Here is a 21,817-nt window from a genome sequence, read left to right as displayed (position 1 = left end):
CTGTAATGACTGGCCACCTGGCTGTGCGCCCAGCTGTCTGCCAGGAGTTCCACCTAGGTCCCTTCACTTCTTACAACCACCCTAGGATATCGATACTGGTATTCTTGTTTTACAGACATGAAAGTTTAGACTCAGAGAGGTTAAGAAACCTGCCTAAGGCCACACAGCAGGACACTTGTCTTCCTGGTCCCTGAGCCTGCCCTCCTGACCACTGCAATCTAAGACCTCCCTAAAACCCCATGGTCCCTAAATGCCAAGTCGTTGGGGTGGGGAAAGGGAAAGACTTGGTTTTGGTGTTTTTTTTGGTTTTTCACCTCAAAGTGCCTCTGAGCCCGTCTCTGAGCCTCTGCCCATGAACTAGGGTGCATCCATCCGAGTGTGTCACCACACGAGGTACTCGGTGTTTGGGGTCATGTGTGCAGGAGCGATCGTGGGGTGGATGTGCGACCCGCGCCTGTGTCCACAGAGGGAATCCGTGGGTGGGTCTGGTCCTGGTGTCGCCGGGACGTCCGGATGGTGTCTTCGCGCACTGGGACCCTGAGTCCACGTGCGCAGCGCGGGGCGCGCCCCCGAAGGTGCCCGCCGCCGGGGGAGGGTGGGCGTGCGCACGTGCGGCAGCAGTGGCCGCGGGCCGGGTGGCCGCGGTGCGGGCTCCGTGTCCCCCACCCCCCCGCCTCGGTGCTGATTGGCTCGGCGCCGTGACGGGCCGGCCCCCGCCTGGGGCGGCGGCGGCGGCGGGCGCGGGTGCCCGCGTGTGCGCTGGGAGCCGCGTGTGCGCCGCGGTGTGCGCCCGGCCGGGTGTGCGGAGAGCGAGGGAGCGCGCTCCCTCCCGACGCGCGGGCCGCCGCGGCCGAGCCCGAGGGTGCGCGGCGCCCCCGCCCGCCCGGCCCGGCCATGGCCCCCGCCCGGGGCCGCCTGCCCCCCGCGCTCTGGGTCGTCACGGCCGCGGCGGCGGCGGCCACCTGCGTGTCCGCGGCGCGCGGCGAAGGTGAGCGGCAGAGGCGGCGGGGCGGGGGCGGCCGAGGGGCGCGGGGCGCGGCGCGCACTGCCTGCGGCTCAACTTCCTTTGCATCGACCCTGAGCTCCAAGGCGGCTGAGATCCCTCGGCCCGGGGGGCAGGGGTGGCACCGTGGAAGAGACCCGGGATTAAGGGACAGAGCGGTGGAGATGGGAACTCGCCAGCTTGAGGAAGAGGGACAGGTACCGGGGACTGGGGGACAGTGGGAAAGGACAGGAGACAGGACTGAGGGATGTGCAGCTGGGGACAGAAAACTGAGGGCCGGGGACAAGGGGACAGGACTGGACAGAAGACAAGAGAAGAGGTAAGGAGGAACGGGTACAGTGAGATAGGGCAAGGAAGAGGGTTGGGGACAGAGGACGTGGGGCTAGGCACTAGGGATGGAGAGACAGGAGAATGGGAGAGGAGGTTCAGAGGTCGGAAGGAAAAGGGGGTGGGGACGGCATTGAGAGACAGGAGCCAGGAGCTGAGAAACGGGACCCCGGAGAGCAGGACGGGCTTTGAGGGGAGGCGGGAAGGAGGGGCGGGGAATGAGAGTCTGGGAGAGGGGTCAGGACCCGAGGGCCACAGTCTGGCGATGGGCTGGGGAGAAGAAGCGAGGGCAGGGAAGTTCCAACTGGAGGAGAGGCCGCTTCGTGGGCAGCGGGAGCGGCTTGGGGAGGAGAGGGCTGGGGGATGGGGAGGCCACAGAGAGACTGAGGTAGGCAGGCCCCAGAGAGCAAAGTCTTGTCAGAGAAGGCTGGGATGGCAGGGTCACTCTGGGACCCCGTGTGGGAGGAAGGATTGGGGTGGGAAGGTGCACTGAGTCGTTGGGACCAAAAAGGTCTGGGAAATGACTTCTGGTGGTGGGGGCACAAGAAAAGCTGAGAGGGAGCACCCAAGCCTCCCATCCACACACCCCTTAGCTCCCTGGAGACCCCAGCTCCATCCAGCTCAGGAGGTTTCCCTGGGTCCCACTCCCCACACCCCAATCCCTGCCCTGGCCCTCCTCTGTTCCCACAGCTCTGCCCCAAGGAAGCCAGAGTGTCTCTGTGCAGGCTCCTGGGCTGATGATGTCCGGGGACAAGAGCTGGGTCCTCACCCTGCCAGGATGAACTTCCAGGTGTGAGTGAACTCCAGAGCCAGTGCTGCTCTTCCACGCCCAGACAGACCACAGATCTGCCCTTCACGCACAGCTCACCGAGGTCCCACCCTACGCACAAGCACACACACAGGCTACTTGGGATTCACACTTGTGACTCAGACCTGTAGAGACTCACGTGTGTGGTCAGTCTCCCCACCCCACATAACATCCACAGCCACACACACAGAAATGAAGCCAGTACACATGAGCACAAACACACATGTACATGCACGTACAGATGCATGCACATGCAAATATGCAATTCTGTGTCTACATATATACATCACACCACACATGTAAGGAGCCTGTCGCTTGCATTCATGCCCATGGAAATGCATGTGCACCAACAAACACACACACACACAGATAAAATCATAGTCTCCCGTGAGCCCAGGACCCAGCATGGAGGAGGGGCATGGCAGGGTGGCGAGAGGTGAGATGCCAGCAGAGCAGGGCCAGGTGGCTGTAACAAGACGCAGGTTCCCAGACACCGGGAGAGGTCTGGGGTTGGGGGATGCTGGGGAGTAGGAAAGGGGGCAGGGTTGGAATCTAAGAGGCTTTGGGGGCCTGGGAGCTGCGCCTGAGAAGACGGCGTTCCGAGGGTGGATGGAGGGAAATGGGCAGTTTGTTTGCCCAGCAGGCTCTGAGGAGCCCTCCATCGAGGCACTGGGAGTCGGGTGATGCACCCCCAACCCCCCGCCTCAACTCTCTTCTCTGGGGAGGAGCCATCACCCTCTGGAATCACAGGCTGGTAGCCCCAGAGCCCCTCGAAGAGGGGGCTTGGACCAGGCTCATGTGCCAAAGACAAACCATGGGTCTGGGGAGGGGACCTGTGCAGCGGGTGGGGGCCAGCAGCTGAGGAAGAGGCAGCGTCTAGAGAGAGAGGCAGGTGGGGAAGTCTGTGTCCCGGGTGAAGGGAGGCATAGCCCAAGGGTGAGAGTCCACGCCCTCTCCGATCAATGCAGCCGGGTACCCACAGCCAGGCACAGGTTACCCACGCGAGTCAGACAGCCATGGGGTGGAGACCTAGGACCTGAGTTCCATGTGGCGCATCTGGGAGTCCTCTCCAGCACTGTCCCTGGGCTGGTCTAGAACAACCAGTGCCAGCCGAGGAGACTGTTGGAACTCGGGAACGGGGGCTCTGCTCCCAGCTGGGTCTAGCAAAGGTGACAGGACCTTAGCCTGGCCAAATACCCCTATACCAGGCCACTCTCAGAGCCTTTGCTGGGGCACCGTGGGCCTGGGAAGGGCCCCGCACCTGCAGAGATGCCCCCCGACCCCTGCCAGGCCCAAGGCCGCTTATTGCTCTCTGGTGCGGTTTATCCTCCACTTTGAGGTGATCTCCAAGGCATTCAGAATCCTGGCTGACATCCCCTGGCCACCCCGAATTCTCCAGCCTCACCATCATGCGCTGTGTCCTCAGGGAATGTAAATCAATTTAAGTATTAGTCTCAGCGAAATGGAATGGGGGAAGGCGACGGTGCTGGAGAAAAAAAGAAATCGCATAATGCCTTCTACAGTCCAACAGGAACGGCTTAGGAGTTATCTGTGTTTCCCAGAGCAGGAGAGGGACCCGTCTGATACCCCCAGAACAGCCCGGGCAGATAGGCCTAGGAGGGATGCCTATGGACATCTTTCAGATAAGGAAACTGAGGCAGAGGGGTTAAGCCCTTCGCTTCACTGAAGGGCCCTGGGAGACCATGGAGTCCAATCCCCCGGTTTGTAAGCGGGGAGATGGGCCCACAGGGGAGAGCTGGCTTCACAGTCCGGCAGCGCAAGAGGCAGGAGAGAGGCCCCCTGCGGTGACCAGAGGGTCTGAATTCCCAAGGGGACCCAGACCCGGGCTGGGTGGGCCTAATGCTGGCGTTCTCTTCAGCCCTGATCAAACGTCCTGTGGACTTGGGGCTTCCTTCAAGGGACACTGCGTTTTCATCCATTCAAGGGGACATGGATGGAGAAGGTGGAGATGGAGACAGAGGAAGAGGAGGGAGGGGAGGGACAGAGAAGGGTCTGGAATGAATTGGAACAAACAGCCCTGGAATCCTATAGCCCTTCCTGAGTCCGATAGAATCGACTCTTGGCTTATCTTTGGATTATCTGAGCCCCCTGGCTGGTTGATCAAGAATCAGTTGCAGATAAGGTGGGGCTTCCCCGGGGAGAGCAGGGCCTGGAGAGCGGTGTCTGCAGGCCCTGAAGTCCCCACGCTCCAGGGGGAGAATCCTAAGCCGTGGATATCCACTCGGGTGGCTCCAGGGTAGGGGCAAGTCTGGGCTGCATCCAGGCCAGGTCACGGAAGGGGCCCAGTCACCCCGAGACCTGTGTCCGGGATGCGGGGTGGGGCGAGGGGGGCCCATATGTGTCCTTCCCTCACCGTGTCCCCAAACTCGGCTTTGCTGGTCTGGGGGAAGCTGCAGTGCGGCCCCCTCCCCCTCCCACCAGCCAGCAGGAGGAGAGAGCTTGCCTGACCCAGTTTTCTCCACATTGCCTGAGAGGGAGGGAGGGAGGGAGGCGGGAAGCCTTCTCTCTGCCTCTGCCCCTGGTGTGGGGCCGGCTTGGGGAGGGGGACGTCCCTCTGCGGACATTCGCTCTGTCCCCTGATCCCAGGTGGCCCCTGGGGACCCAGGGGGAATGCAGGGAGGAGCACGGAGAACCCCTCCCTAGTTCTGCCAGCCCCACTCCAGCCGGCCTCCTCCAGGGTCCCTGACGGTGGGGTGGGGAGGGTGAGAGGCAGGAGAAAATCAGCAAATAAGAGCATCTTCACTCCAGCATTTCCTGAGGACACTTGTGCCCGTCTTTGAGGGGCAGGCTTAGAGCTATGCAAATCTCAGGCAGAAAGACACCCAGCCGCCTGCGGGAAAGTTCCAGGAGGGCTCCATCTTTAACCCCCCGTCACCTGCCCAAGCCCACTGACTGGGGTGGTTAAAAGCCCATGGCTGTTGGCTGGGAGAGGAGGTTCATGGAAGGCAGAGTGAAAGGGAAAGCTGTGGGACTCTGGAGCCAAGAGCCTCTCATACAGCAATCACCAGCTAGCCAAAAGGAAGCAGAGAGGTGAAGGGACTTGACCAAGGACACACAGCAGTTAGAGACAGCTGAAGCCTGAGCCCTGATTTCTAAACAGCATAATGCATCTGTATCACCTTAAATGAGGGAGTGACACAAGGGACATGGAGAGAGGCGGGGGGCGAGGGACTTAGAGAAGGGAAACTAGTGTTGTTAAGGACCAGCCCTGGCTCCAGGCTTTACATACTTTCCTGACCTTCATCCCACCCTTAGGTACTATGAACCCATTTTACAGATGCGAAAATTGAGGGTCACCTGCTAATAAGTAGCTGCCTTGAGACGTGGGCCCAGGAATGTCTAACCCCCAAGATGGGCTCTTTTCCCTACCGTGTTGAGCTTGCAGGCTCTCCTTTGCAGAGGGCCTGACTTAGAGTGACTTGCCCTTTGGGCCAGTGCTCCTTTCCCGCCGTGGAGACTACCCAGAGGTTCTGCTTCTCGGGCCTGAGCATCCAGGGATGGTGATGGCCTGCAGTTGCTAAAGCAGGTGCTCCGAATGCCAGCCCTGCCAGCTACACCTGTGGGGCTCTGGGCACATTCCCGGACCTCCCTGAGGTTCGGTTCTTTTATCTGTAAAATGGAGATAATAATGGCCGCCTCTCAGGTTGTTGTGCGGGGGCGCAGATGAGGCATCTCAAGCTCCCCTTGCAGATATTGGCACATAGGTGCTTACTAAGAGGCAGCTCTTACCCCCCAAGCCCCCCCACACCAGATGTGCACAGAGGACATGCTAGATGCCAGGCACCATGCTGGGGGAACAGGGTAATTATTAAGCTGGGGCCAGTCCTCCGATGGGAGGTATGACTTTGCAGCATGGACCTTGAATGCCATCATGGCTCCTACAGGAGACAAGGGTCAGGTCATCATCACAAAAGCCCTGTGGGACCGAAATCATTATTACCCCATTTTACAGAGGAGGAAGCGGAGGCTCAGGGAGGTGAGGGGACTTGCCCAGGGACACACAGCTCCTAAGTGGCACAGCTGGGATTTTGAGGCCTGCCAGCCTCGAGCCCACCTCTTAACTATCCCACTGTGCCAGCAACCAAGGATGTCTGGCACTTGGAACAGCTTGTGCTCTGGGAGTTCAGAATATTATTTTTTGGCCAAGAGGGTGAGAGGAAGGCTTCAGGGAAGAGAACTTAAACTGGGCCTTCAAGGAGAGGGGAAGAGAGAAAGGGCATTCAGGCAGAGGGACCCATGTGAGCTGTGTGCTGGGGGCTGAGTGTGGACCAGTGTAGCTGGGTCAGGCTGCGCTTGAGGAGCTGGGGAGAGGTTACAGGGGCCTGATGCCCTCTTGTCTCCTGTTTTACAGTGAATTTGCTGGACACATCGACCATCCACGGGGACTGGGGCTGGCTCACGTATCCGGCTCATGGTGTAAGTGACGGGCAGTGGGGACAATGTCATCCCCCTGTGAGCGGAGAGAGGCTGCCACTCAGAGTCTGCATGAGATCGATCAAAAGGAAGCAGAGGCCCAGAGAGGTCAAGAGACTTACCCAAGGGCACACAGCAGTTAGTGCTGCTGATCTCTTAACAGTTTAGTGCATACAGACCCTTGAGATTACAGAACCAACCCTGGCAACAGATCCCTGATTCTTCAAGTCTGAGGCCCTAGATCCAGGGATCCCCCTGGCTGCATCCTACAGATTCATGAGGTGCCAGGCCAGGACTAAAGAAGGCCAGCCAGGCCTTCCTGCCTTCTGGGTTGCTCCCTCCCTCCCAGCTGCCCTGGCCTCACCAGTCCTCCGACCTCTGGAGTCTCTGCTTGTCTGTCTCCCCAAGTGGCCAGGTTCCCAGGCCTCCATGGTGACTCTGGACTCGGCCTTCAGGTCGCTGTGGGTAATGTGCTCACAGGCCGTGCCCCCATCCTGCTGGGGAGGAGCTGCAGTGAGCAGGCTGCACTGCCCCGTCCCTCTGCGTCTCTTCTCTGAATCCTGCGGGGGCAGGGCAGTAGAGTAGGAGTGAGCCCACGAGCCTGGTGAGATCCCGGCTCTGCCCTTGACAAGCAGGTGGCCTTGGGTCACCACTTCACCTCTCTGAGTCTCAGTTTCCCCATCTATAGAAAGGGACAAGCCTGTGACGACCTCCTAGGTCTGCGGCAGGGCGAGAGCAGATGACACAGTCTTGGCACTGAGTCTGGCACAGGGTGAGCCCTCAACGAACGTAGGCTTTTATAATGATCTTTAGCATTGTTACTCACGTGTATTATCTCACACAGTTACCGTCACATGAACTTCCTCTCACCAGGGTGCTCAGAAACACACACATGCACACACACGCATGCGCGTACACACACACGCACACATCCCTGCCACGGACGCGAGCACATGGTGCATACCTGAGTTCTGTCATGTCCACGTTCAGCTTCTATGGCTGTGAGGACAGAGGGATAATAATATTAATAATGATGATGATAATGTCACCAACAGTTAACACTTATGAAGGGCCTTTCTTGACTTTGGGTAGAGTTTTCATCTGGGCCTTTTGTGGGGGGCCTGTGGTTGGAAGTCTAGACATGGCCCCGCTCCTCTCTCTCTGGGGGTCTGGTCACCAGGCAGCAGTGAGCTGAGCCTGTTATCAACCCTCATGCACCGGGCTCCCGGGAGCTGGGGGCGGGCCACATGGCCCTGGCTCTCCAGGTCCCTGAGCCTGGAGAAAGCCCTCATCACCTGAGCCAGCACCACTGCCCGAGGACGGAGGCCGGGTGCTTGGGGTGTCCCTTTACCTCGCAGCGTGTCAGTCCCCTGCTCTGTAAAACGCTCCTTGGAGTGGCTGTCTTCCCCGCGTGAGTGTGGTGTGGAAGGCTTTGGTGCAGTGAGCTGGCCGCCGTGTCAGGGTTCCACCGGTGAGGAGATGGGTCCTGTTTTCTCCCTCACTGCATGGCGGTTGGCTGAGTTGGCATTCCCCTGAGTCCCAGCAGCTAGGAGGGCACGCCTGGGCCCTGGCTGGCTCCGGGGTGTCTTTATCCCGCCCAGAGCATCGGACTTGGTGTTTAGGGTAGTGAGGAATTGTCAGGGTTTTCGGCAGGTGGGGAGCATGGCTGGCCTCGTGTTTTGGACGCTCACACTGGCAGTGTCAGGTGGGTTTTCGTGCAGGGCGCTCTAAAGCATAGCTCAGCATTCTGGCATTGCATTCGCGAGTTAGAACAAATCAGGCAACTTCACTGAGCTCTGAGCAGGTCACAGGCGTGATCTCATCACTCCCCACAACCAATCCTTGAGGTGGGTGCAGCCGCCGCACTTCACAGGTGAGGAAGCTGAGGCTCAGCGCAGTGAGGAGTAATTTGCCCATCATCAGGCAGGTTCCAGCTGATCGCAAGCCGGGACTTAAACTTGGGTCTCTCTGAGCCCAGAGCCTGTGGTGAGTCCCTTATGCCACCTTTGAACTGCAGGCAGTAAGGCCCACTCTGTGACCGTTTCATGAGATGGGGAGGCAAGCCTGCACTCTCTGCTGAGCCAGGGACCACCTGCCATCGTCAGGGGGCCTGGAGACTGGGGCTTCTCGGAGAGGAGGGAAGGCTGGAATGACATACCTGATTCCCAAACTCTAGACTTTGAACCTGTGCCAGGCTAGCAGGTGAAGCCTGCAGAGTTCCACATCCAGGAGGTCTGTGGAAGGGCCTGGGAATCTTCTGTTTAATAAGCTTTCCAGGGAGCCAGGCACGGTGGCCCACACCTGTAAGTGTAGCATTTTAGGAGGCTTGCTTGCGACCAGGAGTTCGAGACCAGCCTGGGCAACATAGTGAGATGCTTTCTGTACAAAGATATTAAAATTAGTTGGGTGTGGTGGTGTGCGCTTGTGGTCCCAGCTACTCAGGAGGCTGAGGTAGGAGGATTGCTTGAGCCTGGGAGGTGGAGGCTCCAGTGAGTCACTGTACTCCAGCCTGGGTGACAGACAGAGATCTTGTCTCAAAAAATAAAAATAAAAAATAATCAGCTTTCCAGGTGATTCTCCTGCCCAGCTGGGAGGGAGAACCTCTGGAGATAGTCCTTGAGGTTCTATCCATCCCTCTGACTCTGGAGTCCATTCAGTAGCTTGAGGACAAGGGTCACCCAGGGCAGTTTCCAGCCTCAGAAATGTTACACGATTGTCAGACAGGTGCAGAACCTGAAGGGCCAGGGCGCTGGGTCCTGAAGAACGGGGGCTCCGCCTCCTGTAGTCAGTGTGATTCAGGCAGATCACTTACTTCGTCTCCACCTCCTCATTTATAACATGAGGACAATCTTAGAACTGCTCCGTGCAGTGCCACCAGTGGGATGATACATGAAAAGGCCGTTTTACCAACGAGAAACTGAAAGCTCTCAGAGGCGAAGTAATTCTGCGAAGACGGGGAGGTCTGACCCAGACCCTCTGCTCTTCATCAGGCTGCGTCCTTCCCTCTGCTCCCGGGAACTTCCGCATGCTGGGGCTGGGACGTGCTCCGCCTGCTCTGGCTAATTAACATGGACTAACGAATGCTGCTTTAGGTAAGCGGGCAGGTTAATTTCCATTGCACCCCCTGGAGTAGACGGAAGGAGCAGGCATTCACTACCCTATTTTACAGAAGAGAAGCCCAAGCCTCAGAGAAGGGATGTGCCTCAGCAAGCGCTGCACAGCTGGTTCACTGCATTCTGATCTGGGAGGAGGACAGAGTTGGGGGAGCAGTGTGCCAGAGTCGGTTTTTGGGCTTGAGAAGCAGCGGAGATGGGAGTGGCACCCAGCATGGGGTGGGGGTGCCCCAGGCAGAGAACAGTGCTGATTCTGCCCTTGCACCAGACCTCCCGGAGTCTGTGCCACTCTGGGCATCTGCAGCAGCTCCTGGGGTTGGCAGGGCTAGGCCAGACCATTGGCCCTGGTGGGGCAGCTGTAGTAGACTCAGATTGAGCCGATTAATTTATCCGGGTCCCTGGCAGGAAACAGACAGGGAGCAGCTGGCTGGCTCTTTGGTGCTCCATTAATTGTGACAATGACTTTAACCCCAGATGTGATGCTGTGCTGCCTGGAGCCTCTGACAGCAGAGCGGGGTGTGGAGCAGGGGTCCTTCTTGGGTTGGGGAGACTTGGAAGCATAAACTCTTTCAGGTGAGGCTTGCACTTCCTGGGACCCTTTTGGAAACAGGAAATCTTCCCACATGGTCCCTGGAGGCAGGTGCGGTGGGCTGTGAAGATGCTGCCAGTTCAGTATCATATTCGGGCCATTCGTCAAGTGCCTTCCTGTGCCAGGCCTGAGCTAAGCACTTTGCAGAAAGTTTCCCACTGCATCCTCTCAAACCTAGCTGAAGTGGGGCCTGCTTGAGTCCCATTTTACAGCTGTGGGCACTGAGGATCAAGACGAGACTAGATGGAGGGGCTTGGGATGGGCAGGAAAAGACTTGAGATGCCCATGACCTTCTCTCTAGCACTTGTGGAATAAGCCCAGAACTCCACAGGTTCTCAGAGCATCTGCTCATGAAGCCCCCTCCCCTTTAAGCAGTAGGCTCTCTCGTTCAAGGACAATTGAAGAAGGTCAAGGTGTTGCATATGTGAAGGAACCAGGACAGGGGCCCAGAGACCAACCCTTCCTCTGTCCTCGTCCTCCAGCTCCTCCTTGGAGCCCTCATGAGTCCCTGAAGTCAGCTCAACAAGGACTGCTCCTGGCCAGCTGGTGCTCAGCAACTGAGGAAGTTAGGGCTGTCCCCTTCCCTGTCTTCTGCAGACCTCCACCTTGCAAGAGGGTGCTGCTTCATTGCAGTGCCAGGTTGACAGGTAAACTACAGATGCCCACACCCAGGAGGGCTGGGGAGGGGCCTGGGAGTCTTACCCACCTGAATTCCCTTGGCTCATCACCCGGCACTGCCTGGTCTGGTGGACCCGGGGCACTTGGGACAAGGAGTGTTTGTGGTATCTTTCTTTCTTGCTTGCTTATTCTGATGAAATACACATAATGTAAAGTTTACCGTGTTAACCCTTTTTAAGTGCACAGCTCGGTGATATGTAGTGCATTCACATTGCTGTGTGGCCATCACCACTGCCACTGCCAGGACTCCTTTCATCCTGCAAAATGGAAACTCTGCACTCTTAAACAGTCACTGCCCCCTCCCTGCCAGCCCCTGGCAGCCATTGTTCTGCTTTCTGTCTCTCTAAATCTGACTAGGTACTGCATATACATGGAATCCTAATGATATTTGTTCTTTGTTTCTAGCTTATTTCATTTGGCATGTCTTTAAGGTGTATCAGAATTTCCTTCCCTTTCAAGGCTAATACTCTGTGATAGGTATATACCACATTTTGCTTATCTACTGGTTCATTGACGTACGCTTGGGTTCCTTCCACATTTTGGCTATTGTGAATAATGCCGCTATGAATAGGGGTGTACAAATATCTTTTTGAGACCCTGCTTTCAATTCTTTGGGATATATACCCAGAAATGGGATTGCCAGATCATATGGTAATTCTATTTTAAACACTTTGAGAAGCTGCCATACTGTTTTCCACAGCAGCTGCACTATTTTACAGTCCCACCCGTAATGCACATGGTTCTAATTTCTCCACATCCTTGCCAACACTTATTATTATCTTTTTTTTTTTTTTTTTTTTTTTTTTTTTTTTTTTTTTTTTGAGAGGGAGTCTCGCTCTGTCGCCCAGGCTGGAGTACAGTGGTGCGATCTTGGCTCACTGCAACCCGTCTTCCAGGTTAAAGTGATTCTCCTGCCGCAGCCTCCCGAGTAGCTGGGATTATAGGCACGCGCCACTGCATCTGGCTAATTTTTGTATTTTTAGTAGAGATGGGGTTTCTCCATGTTGGCCAGGCTGGTCTTGAACTCCTGACTTCAGGTGATCCACCTGCTTCGGCCTCCCAAGGTGCTGGGATTACAGGTGTGAGCCACCGTATCCAGCCTTATTATTATTATTATTATTATTTTATTTTATTTTATTTTTTTTTTGAGATGGAGTCTGGCTCTGTCACCCAGGCTGGAGTGCAGTGGCGCGATCTCAGCTCACTGCAAGCTCCGCCTCCCGGGTTTACGCCATTCTCCTGCCTCAGCCTCCCGAGTAGCTGGGACTACAGGCGCCCGCCACCTCGCCCGGCTAGTTTTTTGTATTTTTTAGTAGAGACGGGGTTTCACCGTGTTAGCCAGGATGGTCTCGATCTCCTGACCTCGTGATCCGCCCGTCTCGGCCTCCCAAAGTGCTGGGATTACAGGCTTGAGCCACCGCGCCCGGCCATTATTATTATTTTTTATAACAGTCATCCTAATGTGTATGAAGTGGTATCTCATTGTGGTTTTGGTTTGTATTTCCCTAATGATTAGCGATGTTGAGCATCTTTTCATTTGGCCATCTGAATATTTTCTTTAGAGAAATGTCTGTTCACGTCCTTTGCCCATTTTCTAATCAGACTGTTTCTTTTCTGTTGTTGTTGAGTTGTGGGAATTCTTTATGTATTCTGGATATTAATCCCTTATCAGCTACATGATTTGCATATAGCTTCCCCCATTTCATGGGTTACCTTTTCAGTTTGTTGAGAGTGTCTGGTTTATTTTGAAATCACTGATGCCCAGCCAGCAGGCAGCACAGAAGCAATTACACTCAACTTTCTCACATCCTGGGATTCCCTTGAGTGGGATCCAGGCCAGCCCAGGGAAACAGCAAGAAGAGCAGGGTGGAGGGAGTCTGTGGATCAGGCAGTCACTCAACAAGCAGCAGTGCAGGAGAGGCTGCTGAAGGATTTGAGGTGGGGGCAAGGCATAATCTGGTTCGTATATTAGAAAGATCCCTCTGGCAACTGATATGGAAATTGGACTTACTGACTTCACCAGGCAAGTCCTCCCACTCTAAGAAAGATAGGAGGAGCCATAGAGAAATGAGGGCAGAGCTTTGGCATCAGGCAGGCCCGATTCCCGTCCAGCCATTGCTTGATAACGACATGACCTCACACATGTGGCTCACAGGTCAGAGCCTCTACTTCCTCATCTCAAGAGTTAGTAAATAACACTTCCCTTGAAGATTGTGGCCCTCGGTGAGATCACATCTTCAGGGGGCCTGGCATCTGGCAGCTATGACAGTCCACCAGCAGTCCAGCTCCTTTGTCTTTTTTTTCCCAGCGTCCCCAGCACAAAACACAGGGTCACTGGCAAAAGAAGGTGAGGTGCTGGCTGTGCTTCAGTGGCTGTGTTCTCTCTGCCCACAGTGGGACTCCATCAACGAGGTGGACGAGTCCTTCCAGCCCATCCACACGTACCAGGTGTGCAATGTCATGAGCCCCAACCAGAACAACTGGCTGCGCACGAGCTGGGTCCCCCGCGACGGCGCCCGGCGCGTCTATGCCGAGATCAAGTTTACCCTGCGCGACTGCAACAGCATGCCCGGCGTGCTGGGCACCTGCAAGGAGACCTTCAACCTCTACTACCTGGAGTCGGACCGCGACCTGGGGGCCAGCACACAAGAAAGCCAGTTCCTCAAAATCGACACCATTGCGGCCGACGAGAGCTTCACAGGTGCCGACCTTGGTGTGCGGCGTCTCAAGCTCAACACGGAGGTGCGCGGTGTGGGTCCCCTCAGCAAGCGCGGCTTCTACCTGGCCTTCCAGGACATCGGTGCCTGCCTGGCCATCCTCTCTCTCCGCATCTACTATAAGAAGTGCCCCGCCATGGTGCGCAATCTGGCTGCCTTCTCGGAGGCAGTGACGGGGGCTGACTCTTCCTCACTGGTGGAGGTGCGGGGCCAGTGCGTGCGGCACTCGGAGGAGCGGGACACGCCCAAGATGTACTGCAGTGCGGAGGGCGAGTGGCTGGTGCCCATCGGCAAATGTGTGTGCAGTGCCGGCTACGAGGAGCGGCGGGATGCCTGTGTGGGTGAGCGCGCCATGGCCTGGGCATGGGTCAGCCGGCAGCGGCGCTTGGTCTGGGCAGGGCTGCCAGGGTGTGAGGGGGGACGTCAGAGCCCACAGGCACCTGGGTGGCCCACACAGCCCCTGGGAAGATGGATAAATCTCCAGTGTTCCTACATCAGCAAATATGCCAGGCCACCTGTGTCCGTGTGTTGGGGAAGGACGTGGAAGCAAGAAGGGGGAGGGGAGAGGGAGGGAAACAGACTTCAGCCAGGCGGTGCCTTCTGTCGGGGGTACCAGCTAAAGGCACCTGTGCAATTGGGTATGCTATGGGATTCCTACTCGGATTAGGGAACGATACCGTGGGCTAACTCAGGTCAGACATAGTTCTAAGCACTTTGCGAGTGTTAACTCATTGAATCCTGGCCACTGTGTTATGACATAGGAACTGCTATTGTCCTGATTTTATAGATGAGGAGACTGAGACACAGAGAGGCAAAGCAACTTGCCCAAGGTCATGCAGCTGGGGATGGCAGAGCTGGGATTTCAACTCAGAAGTCTGGTTCCAGAGCTGGTGCTCGAAACCACTGAACTTCTAACCTGTAGAGTAGAGGGAAGTGGGACCCAGGCCCTGGGTGAATGAGCACAGTGAGGGGTATAAAGCCAGGGGCACCCGGGGAGTACAGTCTGGGTTGGGCCTGTCCCTGGGGCCCTGAAAAGGCTGCTTCTGTTCAGGGGGAGCTTATCAGCGACCTGTGCTAGAAGACAGGCAAGGGCCTTGTGGAGGAAGACAGTGAGCAGAGAGCCCCTCGGCCATGACTTAGGGTGGCACCTGTACCCATAGGTGTGCTGCTGGGTTCCTGTGTCAGACCAGGAGCAGGGGATGCAGACGGGGGAGCCTAGGCCCAGGTGGTGTGAGTGTATGTATGTGTGTGTGCAAGTGTACATATGCATGTGTGGGTATGTGTGTGCATGTGTACATGAGTGTATGTACACGTGTGTACGTGTGCACGAATGTGTATGCATGTGTGTGTGCATGTGTGCGTGAGTGTATGTATGCATGTGTGTACATTTGTCCATGAGTGTATGCATGCATGTGTGTGCACGTGTGAGTGTGTATGCATGTGTGCATGAGTGTATGTGTTCCTGTGAGCATGAGTGTACATGTGCATGTGTGTGCATGTGTGTGCGAGTGTATGTGTGCATGTGTGCAAGTGTATCTGTGCGTGTGTGTGTCTATGTGCGTGTGTGCATATGTGCACGATGGCCCTTGAGTGTGTGCATGTGCGCGTGAGTGTATGTGTGCATGTGTGCGTGTGCACGTGAGTGTGTGTGCATATGTGTGCAGTGTGTGCACGTATTTGTGCAGTGTGTGTGCATGTGCATGACTGTGTGCATGTGTGTGCATGTGTGTGTGTGCGTGTGTGTGTGCATGTTTGTGTGCATGTGTGCATGAGTCTGTGTGCATGTGTGTGTGTATATGTGCGAGTGTATGTGTGCATGTGTGCGTGATTGTATGTGTGTGTGCATGTGTGCATGAGTAATGTGTGACTTTGTGCATGTGTGCACACGTGTGCATGAGTGTGCGTGTGTGCATGTGTGTGAGTGTATGCATGAGTGCATGTGTGTGCATGTGCGCTTGAGTGTATGCGTGCATGTGTGCATGAGTGTGTGCATGTGTGCACACGTGCGTGTGGGTGTATGTGTGCATGTGTGCATGAGTGTATGTGTGCATGTGTGCGTGTGTGTGCATGTGGGGGAGTCTGTTCAGCTGGGCACCCCAAGAGCAGGGAACACTAAGCAAGCTTGTGTGGACAAACAGCAGGTGCCCAGCTGCTCCTGGTCTTGGCCCAGCTTCTCTCTGTTGTTTTCTTTGGTCTCACCAGTGGCTGGGCACATAGTGGCTCAGCTCCCGGGGCACAGTGAAGCCTGGCTTTTGAGATCGTTGGATCTCAAAAGAGGAGACAGAGGAGGTAAAAGGGAGGGGGATGTTCCTATGCAGGGATCAGAGAGACAAGAGCCTGTCCCCAGATACCCTTAGTGACAACTGGAACAGGGCCCTTGTCAGCTGCTGGGAATATGCTCCTAGCCTTTTGCTGCTACTACACAGGCCCTGGGACCACAGTGAGAGGGATCTTTAGTCCTCATCACCCATCCCTCTGCCCCCAGCAGGCAGGCAGGAAAGGCCCCTAAGCACTAACAGGACTGGTCATGACATAGGCTGACAGCCTCAGGTAATAACAGGTGGGGATGGAATCCAGCTGGCTCCATTTAGGAGCCGTCTTGCCCAGAGATCTCTGGGGCCAGGATCTTCCCTGCAGCCACCAGGCCCTTTCCAGCCCTTCCCAGAGGCTTGATGGTTCTCTCTTTCTTTCTTTTCTTCTTTTATTTCTTTTTTCTTTCTTTTCTTTCTTTCTCCTTCCTTCCTTCCTTCCTTCCTTCCTCCCTCCCTCCCTCCCTCCCTCCCTTCCTTTTTTTTTGGAGATGGAGTTTTCACTTTTGTTGCCCAGGCCGGAAGTGCAATGGTGTGACCTCAACTCTCTGCAACCTCCGCCTCCCGGGTTCAAACAATTCTCCTGCCTCAGCCTCCCGAGTAGCTAGTATTACAGGCACCCACCACCACGCCCAACTTATTTTTGTATTTTTAGTAAAGACGGGGTTTCACCATGTTGGCCAGGCTGATCTCAAACTCCTGACCTCAAGTGATCCGCCTGCCTCGGCCTCCCAAAGCGCTGGGATTACAGGTGTGAGCCACCGCCTCCAACCCGCTATCTGGTTTTCTTAAGAAATTTTGTTTCACATCCCCAATTTCTGAGTCTTCTCCTGTCCTGAGCTCTAAACCCCAAAGCACCTTCTGTGGCGTTTGCCCATTTCTGGATTTGTTCTGCCCTCTGCAGCCTGGTTTGCCAGGCTCCCCAGGCCACAAGCCTCTCATGGTTACTGTCACAGATAGCCCCGTATGGCTCAGCTTTGCACTGGGGAAGAAAAACAACCAACACCCCTGTTGCCTTCACAGCTTATAGTGGGGTGCATCACATACCAGCTCATTTGCTCATTGCAGCAAGGCAGGTATCACAATTCCATTTTACAGATGGGGAAGCTGAGGTGTAAGAGTGTCACCTGCTTAGGCCTCACAGCTGGTGAGAGCTGGAGCTGGAGCCTGAAGACAGGTCTGTATTGCTCTGAGCCAGATACAGGCTTTTAGCATCTCCCTGGCTGCTTTGCCCGCCAGAGCTGCTCCAAACATCCCCTCATTCTGATGGGGATAATGAAGGACCTTAGTGATGATTTTTCGTCTTTGATGTTATACAGTTATCCATTCTGCTGAGCATCTACTGTGTCCCGGCATTGGGGATACAGGTACGGGGAGTCCCTGCCTCTGGGGACTTAGCAGTTTCCTATCCTTACAACAGTCCTCTAAGCTAAGTATTATAGTCCCATTTTACAGTTAAGAAAAACTGAGGCCCCTCAACTTAAGTAGCAGAGTAGTGATCTGATCCCAGGTTGCCTGATTCCAGCACCTTCAATGGCTTCCTCTGTGCACAGCGCCCTCTGCGAAGCCCCACTTCCCTCCTCCATGGGGTAGCGTTCGGATGGATGGTTAGTAACTGGTACAGCATAAGTCATAACAATCTGGCTGGTTGGCTGGTGCATATGCACTCAGGGTCGGCCACCATCCCCACCTCTGGATTTAGCCAGCAAGTACAAATACGCCAATCATTTGTCCCGGGTGCACTGAGCCACATTTGTCTGTAGGAAGGAGACCTGCCCTCCTGTCTTTGGGGTCACGACCTCAGTTGGAGGCCTCAGGTAACGCTGCAGTCTTCTTGTGGCAGAGGAAGGAAGCGGAGCCCAGAGAGGGAATGTATCTTGCCCAATTTTCACAGCACATCAGGGGTGGGGCTCTGAGTGGAAACCCCAGGGCCTGAGTGGCAGGACCTCATGGGGGCTGGGAGAGGCCAAGGCCACTCCTATTTCCTGGCGCTGCTGCCACATTAATAACAAATAAAAAGAAATGCCAAAGCGGAGTTAGGGAATTGCAGCATATTTTGAATTTTACATTTAAATCATAATACAACATAATTATGCCAGTTTCAAGATAATTACAGGTTTTATAAAAAATATTAATTCATAGTGCACTGCAGGCAGTGAGATTTGGGAACGGAAAGCCTGTTTTAAGTCGCACAAGGAAAGACATTTCTCAGCCCCGTTGGTGGCTTCTGTAGCTGCATAACCTCATTTGGGAAGGGCAGCACGGGTCCCAAACCAAGGCCCTTCACAAGTGGTAGCCAGGTCCAAGAGCCCCGCCTCGTCCCCCTTTCCACCCCTGGAGAAGCCCTTGACCTCTTTGGAGCTGCCCGGCTCCTTAGTGGATGGCCTGGGGCAAAGGAGGGGCTGGGAACAGAGTGGGGTACTTTTCCTGGGACACTTGAGATGTTATCTGCAAGCTGGGGCTGCCCCTGCCCAGCCTGAGGGAGTCTTCAGGAGATCTGCTGAGGTCCATGGGGCCCCTGCCTGGTTTGAGGACATCCTGATCCCTTTTGGGCAATTCTCTCAGCAAGCAGTTAAGGAGAGGAAGGGCGTGGAGTCAGGGGTCTCAGCTCACCCAGCCCTGACTCCTTGTCCTTCTAGTGACAGGAGCAGGGGTCGAGAGCCTGAGACCCACAGTAGCGGCCAGGCCCCCTTCTACAGCTGCCATCCCTGCCTCGGGTTTTGCCCTCAGAGGTACCCTCAGAAGGTGGCCAGACAGTACTTGATTTTGCAGAAGAAGACAGTATAGCCTGGGATAAGGGATCCACCAGGTCACATGGCTCTTTAGAGGTCTTGCTTAGATTGCACTCAGGCCTCAGAGACCCATGGAAAAATGTCAGAGCGATGTGGGGCCCCGTCCAGTTTACCACTGGGGAATTGGAGGCCCAGAGAAGTGAAGTGACTAGCCCAAGGGCACACAGTGAGGGGTGGTTGATAGAATCTCACATCTCCCGACTCCTTGACCAGAGGAAGCTCCCCAAACTCCACAACTCTGGATCTAGTGACCTCCCCACACCAGGCTGTACTTCCCAGCACCCCCCTGCACCCCGGTTCACCCCAGAAAGGGGAAGGACCTCTCAGCGCATCACCCAACAGGGCAGCAGCCCAGAGTCTGAAGTCCTGGTTGCCGTCCTTCCTGTCACCTGGACGCAGAATATAAATCACCCTTCGCGGCCCTAATCATCGTTCTATAAATATCAGAGTCTCATTTCAGAGGGGGAGCGGGAACGGCAAGCTCTTTTGCCTTCCTGACTGTGTTTAAAATCTGATTTAGAATTAATTTCCTTTGGTTGTCCACCGGCGGACACCTTATTTGTCAAATCTCCGGCTCTTTGCGGGGGAGAGCAGAGAGGTGGCCGGGGCCGCAGGCAGCTGCTGGCCTGACAGGCGGCCTGGGCAAGGTGCCCTCGGCAGGGGCAGGAGCCCCTCCTGGCTTGCGGCCCGACACCCGGGCACACGCGGGCTCCGGAAGCACCCCGGGTCGACAGGCAGGGCCGGGCCCCAGCCCAGAGCTGCTCCATCTGTCTCAGCCATTAATTCCCGGCCCAGCCTCCAGGTCTCTGGGCTCCCTGAGGCCTGGTGATTAGTATTCTTATTAAAGATTATTTTATTTTCATTGCGTGGATTAATCTGGCCTTGACACGTTATAGCCATATGGGTATTAGCCGAGCGTGTGAGAACTGCCGACTGGTGAGCCACAGCGGCGCAGCTATCTCTCAGCTCTGGGATGGTGCTGCGAAGACAGGGGGAAAGGCCATAGCTCCAGAGGCTCCCCGGCCTGGCTGCACGGCCTGGCTCTGCTGGGAACCTGGGGCAAGGCACTCAGGCTCCCTGAGCCTCTGTTTCCTCTTCTGTCGAACAATTGTAAGAATTCCAGCTACATCAAATTGTTATAACAACAAGTGCCAGGCACTGCCCTGGCATGAATTTATGTGTCTTCACTCATGTCATCCTTGCCATCTCCCTCTAAGGCGGGTGGAATTATGATCTCCACCTTACAGACGAGGAAACTGACTTCCAGCAACTTGCCCAATGGCACCGAGCTCAGATAAAGGGGGTTAGGCAAGGACAGGAACCCAGGCACTGCTCCCAAGTTTCTGCTCAGGCCTGACAAGGACCAGGTGGGCCCTGGAAAGGGTCAGAGACTTGCAGGACCAGCTGTGGTTCTGGCTTCCCTCAGGCCCCGCATCATGCCATGAGGCTTTGTTTGTCCGTCTCCCAATGCCCTGGAAGCTCCCTAAGAGCAGGCCCAGCTCTTACTTCTCTTGGGTCCATAGTAGAAGCTCAGTAAATTTGGAGAAAGGAATAAATGAGGGAGGGAAGAAGCAAACGGTCTCCGAGGTGTTAATCATTGTGGACTGGATCATTGCAGTGAGGATTACTGTTATTCAGCTCAACAACAGGTTCAACAAATATTTGCTGACAAAATGCAAAGCCCTCTTCTGATGATGCCACCCCCAGTGGCCCCCGGGGCTCAGAAGGAGGCTGCGCCCCAGGCTGTGCCCCAGGACTGAGCCTCCCGGGGGGCTTCTAGGAAGAGGAGGCGAGATCACAGTGTGTCAATCAAGACTCCCCGGGACTCCCAGGTCCCAGCGTTGAGCTCAGCCCTCAGGCAGGCCGGAGCCCTCTGGGGGTCCTTTGGAGGGGAGGGAAAGATGTCACAACACTGGGAGGTATTTTCCCGCACCCTGCAACTTACAAGCCCTTTCTGGCTCTGCAGCCTTCTAGAGTGTGAAGCAACTTCAGGGCATTGCCATTTCTCCTGACTCCAGGTTTTCTCTCAAGTTTGTAGAATTATACAAATGAACCTGGTTTTAGCTTTTATAATAAAGAGATACGATCAACATCCAGAGAAGAAATGCTCTGCAGTGGCGTGATGTCTTTGTAAATGAAGCTTCTCTCAGGCACTAAGTTTTCCAGAACAGGATCTAGTGGAGAGAGAACCGCAGTGAACTTCCTGGTGGTCCCTGTTGCAAAGGACTTCAGCTCCATGGACGCACCCGGGAGCTGCCTGGCTGGGTGGCATTTGGTCTCCCTGAACCTCTAGGGTTTCTGCCCAGAGCAGGTAGTGGTGGGATCCACTCAATTTGAAAACTCCTGCCTGGAGTTTAATAGCATCTGCCCAGGGCTAGCACTGGACCAGGTTCTGGGACATTGAGATGAATAAGGGAGTCCTACTCTGTTTGCAAGGATCTGCCCACGAGGGCCTCTCAGTCTAGAAAGAGAGTCAGACCCAGACAAGCGAGTACAGCCATAGTGTTGCAGGTGGTGAGGCCAAGCAGGGGCTGCAGGAGCAGGGCGGGGAATGGTCCTTTCTCTCTCTCTCTGTGTGTGTGCGTGTGTGTGTGTGTGTGTGTGTCTAGAGTTCCAGAAGGGACAGTCAAAATTAATCTTAAAAGAGGAGCTCAGTAGGTGGACAAAGGAGAAAAGGCATCGCAGGAAGAGGACACAGCATGTGCAAAGGGCCTGAGGCAGGAATCAGTCAGCTGGGTGTGGGGATCAGCCAGTGCTTTAGTTTGGCCTAAGGATGGGGGTGAGGGGTAGCACTAAAGGAGGCTGCAAGTGGGTTTTGGCCGGGCAGGGAGGGATTTGAACACCAGGTTTCATTGTGTTAGCCCTGGGGAGCCTGTGAGGTGCGAAATAGGCAGTGACTGTCTGAGATGTGCATTTTGGAGTCTCCCTCAACCGAGGGTATCCCCCTCCTTACACAGTGGACTTGTTCTTATTCTTTAGGCCACAACTCAAGTATCATCTCCTCCTCTGGGAAGTAGCTCCTCCCACCATTTACCCTTCCTTCTCCT

General features: G+C 55.5%; 1 protein-coding gene across 3 annotated transcripts in view; it reads left to right on the top strand.

Annotated features, from left to right (window-relative positions):
* The first annotated feature begins 894 nt into the window (after positions 1 to 894).
* LOC105494404 (EPH receptor A8) overlaps positions 895 to 21,817 on the top strand; it is a 42,655-nt gene continuing 21,732 nt past the window's right edge. The window contains exons 1-3 of one of the 3 annotated variants that reach the window (XM_011762777.2): positions 895 to 988; positions 6,511 to 6,575; positions 13,347 to 14,010. In XM_011762777.2, coding sequence (XP_011761079.2) covers positions 895 to 988; positions 6,511 to 6,575; positions 13,347 to 14,010 — 823 coding nt within the window. Of the gene's footprint in view, positions 989 to 1,045; positions 1,201 to 1,227; positions 1,323 to 6,510; positions 6,576 to 13,346; positions 14,011 to 21,817 lie in introns of those variants that run through there. The other 2 variants (XM_024796764.2, XM_024796765.2) reach the window with 2 other exon arrangements.

Source organism: Macaca nemestrina, chromosome 1, assembly GCF_043159975.1.
Source record: "Macaca nemestrina isolate mMacNem1 chromosome 1, mMacNem.hap1, whole genome shotgun sequence".
Classification (NCBI taxonomy): Eukaryota; Metazoa; Chordata; class Mammalia; order Primates; family Cercopithecidae; genus Macaca; species Macaca nemestrina.
The sequence above is the reverse complement of the archived record's forward strand: the minus strand, read 5'-3'. Positions and strand labels throughout refer to the sequence as shown.